The 14,075-nt window shown below is 36.0% G+C and overlaps 1 protein-coding gene across 1 annotated transcript in view; it reads right to left on the bottom strand.

The window, feature by feature from the left end:
* The window catches only part of LOC122987510 (semaphorin-4A-like), a 29,527-nt gene extending 16,828 nt beyond the window's left edge, over positions 1-12,699 (bottom strand). Inside the window, exons 1-5 of the mRNA XM_044359413.1 lie at positions 12,447-12,699; positions 4,081-4,241; positions 2,570-2,632; positions 1,549-1,647; positions 1,366-1,456 (exon numbers count right to left, since the gene is read on the bottom strand). Of these exons, the coding sequence (XP_044215348.1) occupies positions 1,366-1,456; positions 1,549-1,647; positions 2,570-2,632; positions 4,081-4,241; positions 12,447-12,531 (499 nt within the window). The 5' untranslated portion in view covers positions 12,532-12,699. The remainder of the gene's footprint in view (positions 1-1,365; positions 1,457-1,548; positions 1,648-2,569; positions 2,633-4,080; positions 4,242-12,446) is intronic.
* Between the last annotated feature and the right edge of the window lie 1,376 nt (positions 12,700-14,075).

The following is a 14,075-nucleotide window of genomic DNA, read 5'->3' as shown; positions in this document are numbered from 1 at the left end:
TTTGCAGATGAAATTACATTAGAGGGTTTGGTTTCTAATGATAATGAAGAGTCCTACAGGAGTGAGTTCTCATCCCTGGTGGACTGGTGTGTAGCTAACAACTTGAAGTTGATTGCCTCCAAAAAAAAAGGAACTACAGGTGGAATATCTGTCAGTTGTCATAAAGAAATTCAACAGGTTGAGAAATACAGACTCCTGGGTGTGACGATCTGCTCCTATTTAAAGTGGGAGGTCTTGACTACAACAGATGAAGTAAAGACTGAATTTCTACATCACAGGAAGGTATGGTGCAGTTTTATCATGTTGGTATAGAGAGCATCCTCATCTTTGCACTAACTGTGTGTTATGGCAACACTTCAAGTCAAGACAGGAAACGGCTGCATAAAGTGGTGCAGACTGCTTTAAATATCATTAGTCAGAAGCTCCCAGCTCTCACTGAAATTAAACAACAGGAAAACAGAAAGAACCTCTCTCACCCAGCTAGTCATCTTTTTAATTTCCCCCCTTCTTAAAAAGACCAAAGATGTTAAAACCAGGAAAGTCAGGTTCTGTAACAGCATTTATTCAAACAGGCTTTTTACCTTCTTAACCAAAAATAAATAAATAAAAGAAACAATGTCAAAATGTTTTTTAAGTGATTGTAAATAGTTTTGTATTATAAGAATGAATAAAAATATCAGGTGGGGGGTGTATCAGTGTCTGTTTTTGATTGACAGCAGCTGGCAGCCTACCGGTATTACACAGTATGAACAGTCAAAATAAACAAACTGCTGGAGTTTCAAGTCAGACAGCGTCTTGTTAGTAGTGGTGTTGAAGAGTAAGAACCAAATCAGGATCTAACAGGTCCAAAGTGACATTTGCAGGTATGTTTACATGCTGTTTAATGTGCTGCAGCTGAACAACTAATTGGCTATCTAGCCTGCTAGCTGATGTTAGTAATGCACCTTTCCCTGGTGAATGTGTGTATGGTGACTCATTCAACAAGCTCAGGTGCAGGACAAGATGTGTGTTCATGTTTGTAAGTTAGATAAGGAGACTTTAGCAGGAAAGCTAATGTGGGTTTATGTTCAGGCTCTTGGTGGCTCTTGTGTTGTGTAGCAGGATGCTGTCAGGCTCAGTATGACTGTCTGCTCTGCCTATGGTAGAATGCCACCTTATTGCTTTCTGCAATGTTTGATATACTGTATGAAAATAAAGTGGTCATGTGATGTCCTAGAGTTAATAACATTATGTTATAATGGCAATAAAGTATTGAATCTTGAGTCATAGGCTCATCCTAATGACACTTATGGTTTGTGAGATCTATAACTCAGTGAGTTTTCATTTGAAGTCATCCACTCTACAGCTGTGATGGAGCTGACTGACCGACAGTGATGGCGGTGTTCCTCTGGAAGGGGTTGAATGGGCAGCGATTTTTAGCACCATCATGTTGGATTATGGAGAAGGTTTCAACATCCTGAAGGAGATGAAGGAAACACAGAAGCTGAATTGTACAACAGAGCGCGTCTGAATTGGAGAAAATGTGAACCAGTTTCTATGTGCACTCACGATGTAGGCATCATGGGGACTGTAGGCGTAACTGCCACAGGCGTAGAGATGGGTTGAGTTTATCTGCTGCAACACATGAATGAAGTTGGGACAGTCAACCTGCAGACAGACAGGTGACAGATTTTGCTGTAGTGGATGTTTTGTGGAGCTTCCTCTGTTTTACATTGACATACATTTTGAGTTGTCAGAGCAGGAAAAGCACAAGTGTAAATAATGTTAACAATAAGGATATCTCATTTCTCTAAAAACACATTCCTTCATTTCCTGTCTCCTTCCATCTTCAGTGAAAAGGACTACAATGAAAGGAAAAGATAGAAAGTGAGGGATACATGGAGGTAATTAAGGGAATTGGGATGCACCCGAAGGCTCCAATCCTTTAATTGTCCCAGTAAGCCATATCAGAGTGAGCATGCTCAATATGAGATCGCTGGTGTATTGAACTGGCTCACCTAAATGAAATGCAGCCATCATTAACCTAATTGATTCCACCTGTGCTTTCCTGCTTTGGTCAAAATGTCTCCTGCGAAAATGTTCTATTTCAATGGACCCGATTTAATTAGTGCAAACGCAATGACTAGAGCAGAACATAGGCTTGGCTTAGACATTGACGTGGTTTGGCTTAAAATATACAGTATCACTGTTTATGATATATAACGACAGTCGTCTGAATAATAATGTTTGTCTGATATGGTTTTGGGTGTGCACAGAGAACCTTTAAAAACAAACTGCACAGAGAAGAACACAACAAACACTGGTTTCATTCTGGGAGGACTTTAGCTTTTCCCAGTAAAACAACAATCCCTCTTCACTTTTATGGTGTGCTCTTTTATCCACATTTGTACAATTCGTGGAACTGAGATGACAGACGCACAAAGACAGAATAGCCAGGCAAAAACTCAATAGCAACATTTAGCTTAGCATTGTAGCATTTCACTGAGAAGACAACACTCACATCAGAGCAGTTAACAGAGCAAAACGAACATATTAAAAGAGATGAAGATAGAGGTGTGTCCATGGTTACCGTTGGGTTCTTCCCTTTAAATTGACACGCGTTTATTTCGGCCTCTGATGGACTCCACTCCACCTGAACAAGACAAGACACGATGGAGACACCATGCTGAGTCTGAACATTATTTATAGGGAAATAAAATAAAAAGGGGATTTATAAGCAGTATATTTATGAACATACTTAAATTAAAAGAAAAAAAAACTAAAATAAAATTATAGAAATAAAAATATCAGTAAATGGTTTGTGTCACATTTTAATTTTACATTTAAAAAAATTAAATTAGAATTTAAAAAAATTGAATAACATTTTCTAAAATTGTAAAATATATGAAATATAAAATTGTAAAAATTATTACTAATTTTTAAAATATTTTAATGTTTGGACTGTGGGGCATATTAACTGTTATTTTGTCTCTAATTAAAATAATCTTAAATAAAAAATGGAGCAATTTGGGTAGAGGCACCATATTACCAGACAGATTGTAGGAGTTCAATATATACGTATATAAAATACTTTTACATCAATCTGATCAATTAAAAACACAGATTTAGAAATATTATATTACAATTTAATCTATGTTTGTGCAGTTTATTATTAATATAATTATTCTGCTGCATTTGCTCAAATGGCTGTGAGCTGCAATAAGCTAAAACCATGAAACTTTGCACAACAACAGGAAATTATGTGCAAGTGCTTCCCAAGAAATATGAGCCCAAACAGCCAGATGATGCTGCTGTAGTTAAGGCCAAAAAAATCAATTTTTGAAAGGCTACATCCCTCACACCGTGAGTCCAACTGATTTTTGCCAATTTGCATAAATTGAAAAACAGTAATATGATTAGAACTTTTTGAATTTTGACACAATCAGGACCAATGGTATAAAGCCTCGGGGGACTGAGATACTCATTTCTTTCATAAAAAAGCAAGACTGGTCAAAAAACATGGCCACCATCAAACAAAATATCTTTGCAAAGGGCGGGACTTAGCAAATATTGGCCATAACTCATTAACCATTTGTCTAATCATAATACATTGTCCTAGATAACTTAAGTCCATGGTTGGGAACAGATCTACCAAAGCATTTTGAGCCCGACCCATAGACGGCACCAAAAATGCCACAAATATGTACCTGAAAACCAAGTTGACAGAATTTCACCAAAATTGGTGTGCTTGCTCTGGGGTCGAGTATTAACCAAACTCTGAAGTGCCATATTGATTGGTGTGAGTGGGCGTGGTCTATCACATATTTGCTCATAACTCAAGAAGCCTTTGAGCAGTCCTAATTAAATGTTCAGAACATACAAACTGACTTTTGTTCAAATCTGATGAAGGGGGTTCGAATGACAAACTTTGATTGTGCAATTATTGAAAAGCTGCATGATTTCTGATGATGAAACAAATGTATGATTGGTCTCACTCCTTTAAACAGAAGAATATTAAAATAAGAGCCACACAGACTTTGTCTCTGGTTAAATTTCATTACAAATCAAAGCATCACGGGAGTTGAAGTAAAACAGGCTCACCTTCTTCTTCAGGGTGATGACATCAGTCTGACTGACGTCCAATGAGAGGACGGCGTCCCGTGCCCCCACGTACAAGGTGGAACCGTCGTTGCTTAGCAACAGTGTGGTGGTATTGTGGACATCAGGGAGGCTAAAGTGGAGCAGCGGTCGGTCTACAGAGTCTAAACACAGAGAGGTTATTTGTCTTTATTGATTGTTGTCTATTGATTAGTTTGAACTGAATCTCTGAGATGAGAGGGAATTTATTAACAAGACAACAAATAACATTCAGATTGAGATTTAGGACAGCATAGTGATGTTCTCCAACAAAATATGTCATGTAATTCACTTCATGATAACAAAATATAGCTGCAAGTGGTGATTCCTGGTTCAAACCTTTTTGTGGTCAACAGAAGAAAGCAGCTCACAACTAAGGCCACAAGTAAAAATGATCAGGTTTCAAGCTTCACAAAGGTGAGCAAAGTCACTTCAGCTACTTTAATTCTGTTTAAAGAAGGAGTGAGACCTATTGCGCACTTGTTTCATCATCAGAAAGCATGGAGCATTTCAATAACTTCATCCAATTTGAACAAAACTTGTTGTGTATGTTCAGGACAATGCAGGATGTCTCCTGGGAGTTTAATCAAGATTTCTCAAAGGCATCTTGCGTTATGAGCAAATATGTGATTGGGAACACCCACTTGCACCTATCGATATGGTGCATCAGATTTCGGTTAATACTCACCCCAAGAGCAGGCACACCAACTTTGCTGAAATTCTGTCCACTGGGTTTTTAGGTACGTGTTTATGGTATATTTGGTGCCCCCTATGGGTTGGGCTCAAAATGCTTTGGGAGACCTATTCCCAATCATAAACTGAAGTTATGTACCAACATTTATAACTGGCCAAATGGTTAATGAGTTATGGCCAATATTTGCTAAACCCCTCCCATTGTGAAGATGTTTTGGTTGATGGTGGCCATGTTTTTTAACCGATCCTACTCATTTATGATAGAAATATGTATTTCAGTCCCTTGAGGCTGTATATCTAAATTCAAAAAGTTCTACTAATTTTAATGTGTTTCAGTTTATGCAAAAAATCCAATATGGTGGACTTTTATGGTCCAAGAGGTTTTTTTGTAGAGCACATTGAGCTGGACTTGTGTGTCAGATTTCAAGTAAATCAGACTTATGGAGGGCCTTTCCAAAACTGGACTTAACTACAGTACCATTAACCTTCCAAAATCATTGATTATTGCTCTTTTGCATGAATCATGAAATTTCCTCTTTTACTGCACACTATACTATACTACACTATCTATACTATATACTATACTATCTATACTATACTCTATACTATACTATACTATACTATATACTATACTATACTATACTATACTATACTATACTCTATACTATACTCTCACACTAAACTGCAAGATGTTGTTTCTTGATTAGAAACCTCAGATAAGAATGTAGAACATTTAGTTATTTTTATTATTTTATTACAACCTTTTTTTAAATTACATAAGTGTAAATTTGAAAAGACATCTCCCAGTTTTCTCCACTAAATGTACTGAAACAACAGAAAGGTCTTCTAGAGCTTAACAGTATGAAATCTCTTTTTTTCTCTCGATTGTCACTTATAGCTGAAATTCCTACACATATATTACTTTTTCTTCTTTTGTTACTATTATAGAATAATAAGAGTATAATTTATATTTTATATATATTTATATGCATATTTCTTAGATATTTATTAACTTTACTTTATGTGACATTTATATTTCATGCCATCACCCTGTCATTGTTGCTTAGTAATGAGCTGACGTTAATAAAATTCAATTTAAATAGTCCCGTGATTGGTTGGTCACCTGTGCAGGTGAAGCCAGTGACAGCTGGGATAGACTGCAGCCTCCTGTGACTGAGCTCAGGATGAGCAGGTAACAGATAGAAATACAAGAGCCCAGCCTTCCCATCATGCACCTGTTCTCAGCATGTCTAACTTTACATTAACCAGGGCTAAACAAAGAGCTGGTTTGAGTTAAAGTGGTGTGGCAGGGCTGAGTGTCAACCTAAGGAGTCTAAAACAGCAGCAATAAATAAACACGTCTTCTGCTTCTGTAGTCAGCTGACCCACATGGAGACAGCACCACTTCCTGTTTCTGAGGCTGAGACCAACAATATGGGTTACAGTTCGGAGAGGATGTGGTTCAGAGCTGCTGAGAAACTCAGCATCTGTATCTGAACAGAGATAAAAATAAGAACACAAGCAGTGTGATTGAGATTAAAATGTCTCACAGCAGTTACTGAATCTTTAAATTATAATAAGATTATTAGGTATTTTTTGTGTGTATATAAAAGAAAAGAGGGGAACAGAAATATCGGATGGATATCAGTATTTGTTGGGCTCTAGTGGTTTTATTAGTTATTTAAGCAGTTAAAGCCAAAACTATTTCCGGAAAAGCATCAGTATAAAATGTAGTGATGTTTGTTTCCATCCACTGCTGTTGTGTGAATTTTAGCAGATAAATATCAGGTGGCGCTAATTCCCCAGTCAGTGCCGTTAAACCGTTGTAGAAGAAAACATGATGGAAATATGACATTGCCGTTTGTTTCATGTATCAAAACACTCACATCTCTTCTTGTAACTACAGAAACAATCCAATAACTACTGAACCTTAGATATATATCTCTTTTGAAAAATAGATTTCAATCTCAATGAGAATACCTGATTAAATACAAGGGTTAGTAAAAAGTAAAATTTTAAGAATGTGCTATAAATACTTCCTGTTAACCAGCAGTCATTACATCCTGCAGGTCACTGTCTGAAAATTGAACATAAATAGAGTTTAATTGAGGTTTAAAATGAGAAACAGAAAGTTACAAATAAAATGTTGTTATATATAAGTTCAGCCACAAAGCATCAGTTCCCACATCTGTATAAATAAACTACAAACATGTACTGAGTGAGAAACGTGTTTGTTACGTGACAGTGTGGTCAATAAAAAGGATGATCTAAAGTAGACAGAAAGTGCTGGGTAACACGAGGTAACACTGACCAACATTAACACCTTAATCAATTGTCTCATTTTTTAATTTACTCCAGGATTATTGATGTCTGATATTTCATTTCCCTGTATTTCAACTAATTCATACTAAAGAAAATATGCATATAATTGTAAAAACAGTGTTCATGAGAGAACAAAATATCACAGATTTTGCAAAAAGAATATGGAGTCAAGTCTTTGATTAATGATGTTTCATGTGATGTTTTCAAAGTGCAAGATGTTGAAAAAGCTTATCAGACATTTTTAGCACTCTTTATGTTTTTGAGAAATGTTTCCACTGATTACTACAAAATATGGAAACTTATAAGAAATACATAAATAAATATATTGAATCATTAAGGAAAGCTAAAGAGAAATATTTTTCAGACAAATTTACCAAAGCAAATAAAGACATATATTCAACTTGGAGTCTCATTAATCAATTGTTAAATCAAAAGTGCTCCAGCAGTAGTACCTGTTCAGGTGTTAAGGAGGGATGGTACTCTTCATAATCCAAGAGAGATAGTTGATGGTTTTAATTATTTTTTTGTAAATGTTGGGTTCTCGCTGGCATCAAATGCCAAAGATTCTGATGACAGCCTGTGTAGTTTAATTAAAAGTCAGTTTCCTTCACTCTGCAATGTTGAGTTACCCAGTGCTAAAGAAGTGCATGGTGTAATTTTGAATTTAAAAAATTCTGCTGAAGGATGATGGAATAAAAAGTTTCATTAAGGAAATTATTGATTATGTTTTCCTCTAACTCTAAATCTTTTCAATCTGGTGTTATCCAACATGAAATAAAAAAAATCTAAGTTATATCATTTTATAAATCAGGTGATCCTGATAATTTGGCAATTATCGCCCAATATCTATATTACCCTGTTCCGGAGAAACTTGTTTATAGAAGAACCTCAAAGCACTTAATTGAGAACAACATCCTTTACAACCATCTGTATGATTTTTGGAGGAAATACTCAAGTGAACTAGTACTGTTGCAGCTTGTCAACAATATTTCTTCTGCTTTAGATGATAAAAAAATTGAACTTTGTGAACCCCTAACCCTAATCCTAACCCTAACCCTGACCCTAACCCCTAACCCTGATCCTAACCCTGACCCCTAACCCTAATCCTGACCCTAACCCCTAACCCTAATCCTAACCCTGACCCTAACCCTAATCCTAATCTTAATCCTAATCCTAACCCTGACCCTAACCCTGACCCCTAACCCTAATCCTAATCCTGACCCTAACCCTAACCCTAACCCCTAACCCTAATCCTGACCCTAATCCCTAACCCTAATCCTAACCCCTAACCCTAATCCTAATCTTAATCCTATTCCTAACCCTGATCCTAACCCCTAACCCTAATCCTAACCCTGACCCTAACCCTAATCCTAACCCTAACCCTAATCCTAACCCTAACCCTAATCCTAACCCTAATCCTAACCCTAACCCTGACCCTAATCCTAATCCTAACCCTAATCCTAATCCTAACCCTGATCTTAACCCCTAACCCTAACCCTAACCCTAACCCTAATCCTAACCCTAATCCTAATCCTAACCCTGACCCTAACCCTAACTGTAACCCTTTTTAACACTTTTTACATTTGAACAAAGCATTTGATACTGTCAATCATAGAATGGTGTGCAGGATGTTTTTTCTTTCTACCACTTGACCCCTGGGGGCCTCCGTACATTTCTTTTTTGCTTTGCTGTGTTTATTGTGCACAAGTATTTAACATGTCAGTGGATACCAGTCCCAGTTTGTGTGGTTGATATTCCAGCAGAGCAGAGGCCTTCCTCTTTTCTGATCTCACCACAACCATGAATGAACGTCTGTTACCAGGTAACCATGACTGGCTGGTTTTTAGAAGACATAACATTTCACAGCTGCACAAGTCCAAAGAGAAGTAAGAAATGTCTGACAGCAGCTCGTGCGAGACGTGTGACATTTCACACTTTAGTTGTAGATTCAGTTGTGTATTCAAAGGAAATGTATGAAATCAATCAGTTATCTTTTGAGCTTCTTCATTTTCATACAAACTGCAGCATTAAAGCTCTGAGATAGTTTGCCGTCAGTAGGTTTGAGTTATACCGTGTTATTGAGATTTGGGAGTTGTGTACAGCTGAATTATGTCTATGTCCGATATTACTCAATCACTGCTCCTTGTATAACACACACTAAGTGGTTTATTCGGCAGTGAGCAGTAAAAAACTGACATTTCTTGATCAGGAATTGGCAGTACTCAGAATGATTAGAAAATGAAATACAGTAATTATGCTGACGATGTGATGTGATTCTTATAAGTATTATTAAGGAGGAGATATTTTATATGAAGTGATAATCAGGTTCTAAAATAACTGAAGAGTTTGGACATGAATAATAATATTTTGTCTGAATCAAACGTGTCATAAACTTCTTCAGTCTCATTATTGTCCTAAAACGCCACACGGCCATGTTGCATCGAGACTGTGGAGGTCAGACAGAAACTACATTCATGTTTTAAGACTGAGGAACTTCCACATTCATCTGTGATTAACACAAACATACAAGATTTGTTACTTAAGCGAAAGTATAAATAAATTACTTTACAAATACTTCATTGCAAATAGAAGTGCTGAATACAAAATGCTACTTATGTTAAATACAGTATTGATAATAAGTATTATCATATCAATAAGAATAAAAGTTCCTTTAACTGAATCAATGAGACAGATTCATCAAAAATAAAATATTCCTTTTCTATCCCTGATGATAACATTTCAGGAACAGTAAGACTGAAGCATCAGATGTGAAGCAGATATGGTTATTATTCATGATTTTATTATCAAATTTAGGGATCAAAACTTATTTATCTAATTTCACACAATTTTTGTTTTTGTGCTGCACAATTATTGATGATAAGTTGATTGCAGAAACGTAATTAATCGGTGTATATTATTTTACAATGTTTTATTTATTTTTATTATCAGCTTCACATTGCTCCACAAAAACGTGTACTGACGTCTAATTACCACAAATTATCACAAAACTTTTTAGTTTTACACATACCAGTTTATGTGTGGGAAAGTTCATAATACATCTGGCCCCAGTTCTTGTTGTTGGTGTTAATACTTCAACTTTAACTTCAGTTTATTTAAAGTGCACATCACCCAGAGAGTCTCTGTACACTTTTCAAGTCAATAAAAACAAAAAAAGAGGCATAACAGAAAAAAAACAGAAAAAAGAGGAACACGATATTACATGTAAAAGTACACAAACGTAAACAGGTAGTAATGTTAATATTACAACTTACACTAACAGGGTTAGAGTGGCTGCATGTTAAGGAGGAAACAGTCAGTGATTAGGGTTCCCAGTGGGTTAAATTAGGGAAGGTCATAGCAAATGAAATAACCGGGACCACGGGAACATAAAGGCCATTGTGGACTATACATTGTGGACTATACAGAGCAAATCAGCTCTTGCCAATGCAGGGACATCAGTACTGGTGTTATACGATCCAATTTTTTATACCTTGTGAGGACTCTGGCAGCTGCATTCTGGACCAATTGAAGACCTTTTGTTGCTGTTTTATGTAGGCCAGAGGAAAGTGCATTGCAGTTGTCTATTCTAGATGTTATGAAGGATTTCAGCATCTGAATTTGATCAAATGTGGCATAGTTGGGCTATTTTATGAAGGTGGAAGAAGGCAGTTTGTGTTATATACTTGATATGTGGCTCAAATGTAAGGGATGGATCAAATACTATTCCCAGATTCTTAATTGTATGGGTCTGAGAAATTGTGCAGCCATCAAGATTAATGTATGAGTCTGTAAAAAGCGATGTGAATCTAGGTGGACCAATGAGCAGCATTTTGGTCTTATGTGCATTTAGATGCAGGAAGTTATTGCACATCCAGTGATGGACTTCTGATAAACACTTCTCTAATTTAAGCAGCTGGGAGGAGTCACTGACTGTTACAGGAAGAGATGTGTGTCATCAGTGTAGCAGTGACACATTATGTTGTGTTTTTTGAAAATTTGAGCCAAAGGCAGCAAGTAAACATAAAACAGAAGAGGACCAAGTACTGATCCCCGTGGGACCTTAGAGCAGGAAGACATAGTATTATTATATAATAAAACTATAAACTATTTTAGGACATGAAGTCCTGATATATTATTAATCAGACATGAAGAAGCCTATGACATGTTAGATATTATTATGTCCAAACACAACATAGTTATTACAGAACCTCCAGATGATTTATTTAAAATATATATTCTTCTTAATAACATATGAAAATAACATCACATCGTCAGCAAAAATATTATATATAACATTCTGTAATGATTTTTAGAAATATGTCTATTCCTTAAAACTAATCAGATGGAAAACATTCAAAATAATATCTTTGATTCAGAGTAAACCTACACATTTCTAGATAAATTAGTTTAATGACTTTATCAATTGTTGGTTCTCCTCTCAGCCCAGAATGTTTGAATGAATGAATGTCATCTGATTGTAACTGCAACGCTGTGATGATCAGACTAATTTACTCATTATGTGGGAATTAAATCAAACCAACAAAACGTCTCAGTGTGATTAAGTCATGTATCAGTGAGTTAATAAACCTCCTTCATTCTTAACCAGCAGTTTGTAGCATAAATACCAAAAGTGAGTTTTGGTTCAGATGCTTTTTTCCTCCTAACTTTTAGTTTCATCATTTCTTTTTATATCATATGAACTTAAATCATTTTAAGTCTCTTCTAACAAACATTGTCCTGCATATAGAGCTGAACATGTGACTAAACTCTGAGTCACAATCAATAAATAATGAAGTTATTAATAATGAGTTTGTTTTATATTTTGAACCTGTGCGATTTTCTGTTTTTCTGGTGAATATATGGAAAAGTGTGTAAAGTGTATCTTGTTTTATGACCAAATAAAACCAAACCAAATATAAAAGGAAATGTAGTAAAAACATATTTAATGATAAAACAAATGATACCCGAATTCTTTTCCAACATGGGAAAAAAATAAACATTAAAAAGATATGGCATCACTAAATACAATCTCTAATAAATTATTACAAAATAAATATAATTATAAATACGATAATCAATGAAGAGATTTGAAACGTATATATATTTATGAGTTAGATACTCATATTGTTTATCAAGACTGAATCATTACCACTATGACTAATACTTTTTAGAGAGTGAAATTAAAGAGACACGATTGTTCCTCATTATTATTGATGCTCATTTATGTCCTTCATGATCCTCCAGTGAAACAAACACATCCCAACCGGAAGAGGTGTACCTCACTGATTGATTAGAAATGTGTTTTTTGGACTTACCGCGGGTGAAGGAGATTCGTGGTGAAGGCAGCGAGGTGATGCAGCTCAGCAGGCCGAAGAGCAGCAGGATGACTGATGAAGCCATAATAGACAAACTGATTACGAAGATTTAAATTGATTCCTCCTCGTCAATGTTGAAGTTAAAGCTCTGAACGAAGCGACTGTCAGTGATGAAGGACTGTGAAGAAACCGTCAGAAAGACTCACCACAGCTTCCTCTTTCACTGTGGTCCGAGGTCAGGGGGAGGGGGAAGAGGAAGAGGAGGAACGTCATCATCTGCAGCTTTAACATCAGATAACAGTTGTTTCTATAAGTGACTGTTTCTCTGACAGCCAATTAGAGAAGAGAGATATTTTGCTTCTTGACTGTCTCCGGATCACTTCATCCTGTTTCACATCACCATTAGACGGTTTCACATTTCACACTTTGCTGCTTTTCACACAGTTGATCTAAAAACAGATGCTGACAGAAAGTAAAAATCTCTGTCCAAAGACATGACAGCAGATTCAAAGATGGGACGTGTTCTATTCACTATTGACAATCAGTAAAAAGACCTTTGAAAGAAAGAAAGGACGTGTCTTATTCTGCCTGAGTGTTAAACTGAACCAGCAGGTAGAGACAAAACCCTTTTCAGACGAGGAATCTGTGACATTGCTGCTTCATCTCTCTGGTACAGTGATGTTTTTTAGTCACTCAGACAAAGGTGAATTTTACAGTTTCATTCAGACGTGACAGAACATTTACAGAAATAACAGTGAGTTAAAAATACTCTAATGAGGAAGCAGAGTTTGTGTTTTCTGTCGGGCTGCTTCATCTGCAGCTCCTCACAGTGAATCCATTGATACACTTTCACATCAGCTTCATCATTTAACATTTAATGCATTCAAGTTTCTGTCCTCATGCTGTTTGTAAAGCCTGATCATCATCCTACAGCTGTTACGAATGGAAATGTCAAATATAAAAATATTTTAAAGCACAATAATCATCTAATTATTGTGCTTTAAAATATTTTTATAGACTGATGTGATGTGAGAAGAATCTATTTCACAGCATTCCATCATTTATTAAGGTGATTAGATTTTTATATGAGATAATAAATGTTTTACAGTGAAATATGTTTGACTTTGTGCTGCTGTGATCTTCCTGTTAGAGAAATGTTTGAGGAAAAGCGACTCAGTGTTTATTCAGACATGAGAGCAGCATGTTAAACTGACATCTGATTCATGTAAACGAGTCTCAGTGAGCCATCAGACTGTAAGAAGTGTTGCTTCACAGTCTGTATTGGATTCATGTAGTGTGAGTATTGAGAGCACATTGGACACCTGAGATAGCTGAACATAAATATGATGTAACAAGGTCTGTAATTCTTTACAACTTTTAAATAACTTTTCACCATTTTTGTACTATTAGCAATAGTAACTTGTAGACAAAAATACAAGAATTTCTTGACAGCAGAAGTTTTTTTGCAATGATCCATCAATGTAACTGACTTCATATTGTGACTGTAGCTTTTCTGATGTCTTCTGTGTTAGAAGTGTGTGTCTCTCACTGTCGGGGAATATGTTCAGCTGGGTGTCTTCTACAGGTTGATCAGATGACAGCAGACAAACACACATCAGCTCACTCTGC

The sequence above is a fragment of the Thunnus albacares genome, chromosome 8 (assembly GCF_914725855.1).
Source record: "Thunnus albacares chromosome 8, fThuAlb1.1, whole genome shotgun sequence".
Taxonomy (NCBI): Eukaryota; Metazoa; Chordata; class Actinopteri; order Scombriformes; family Scombridae; genus Thunnus; species Thunnus albacares.
Note: the sequence above shows the minus strand (reverse complement) of the source record. Positions and strands in the feature narration are given on the sequence as shown.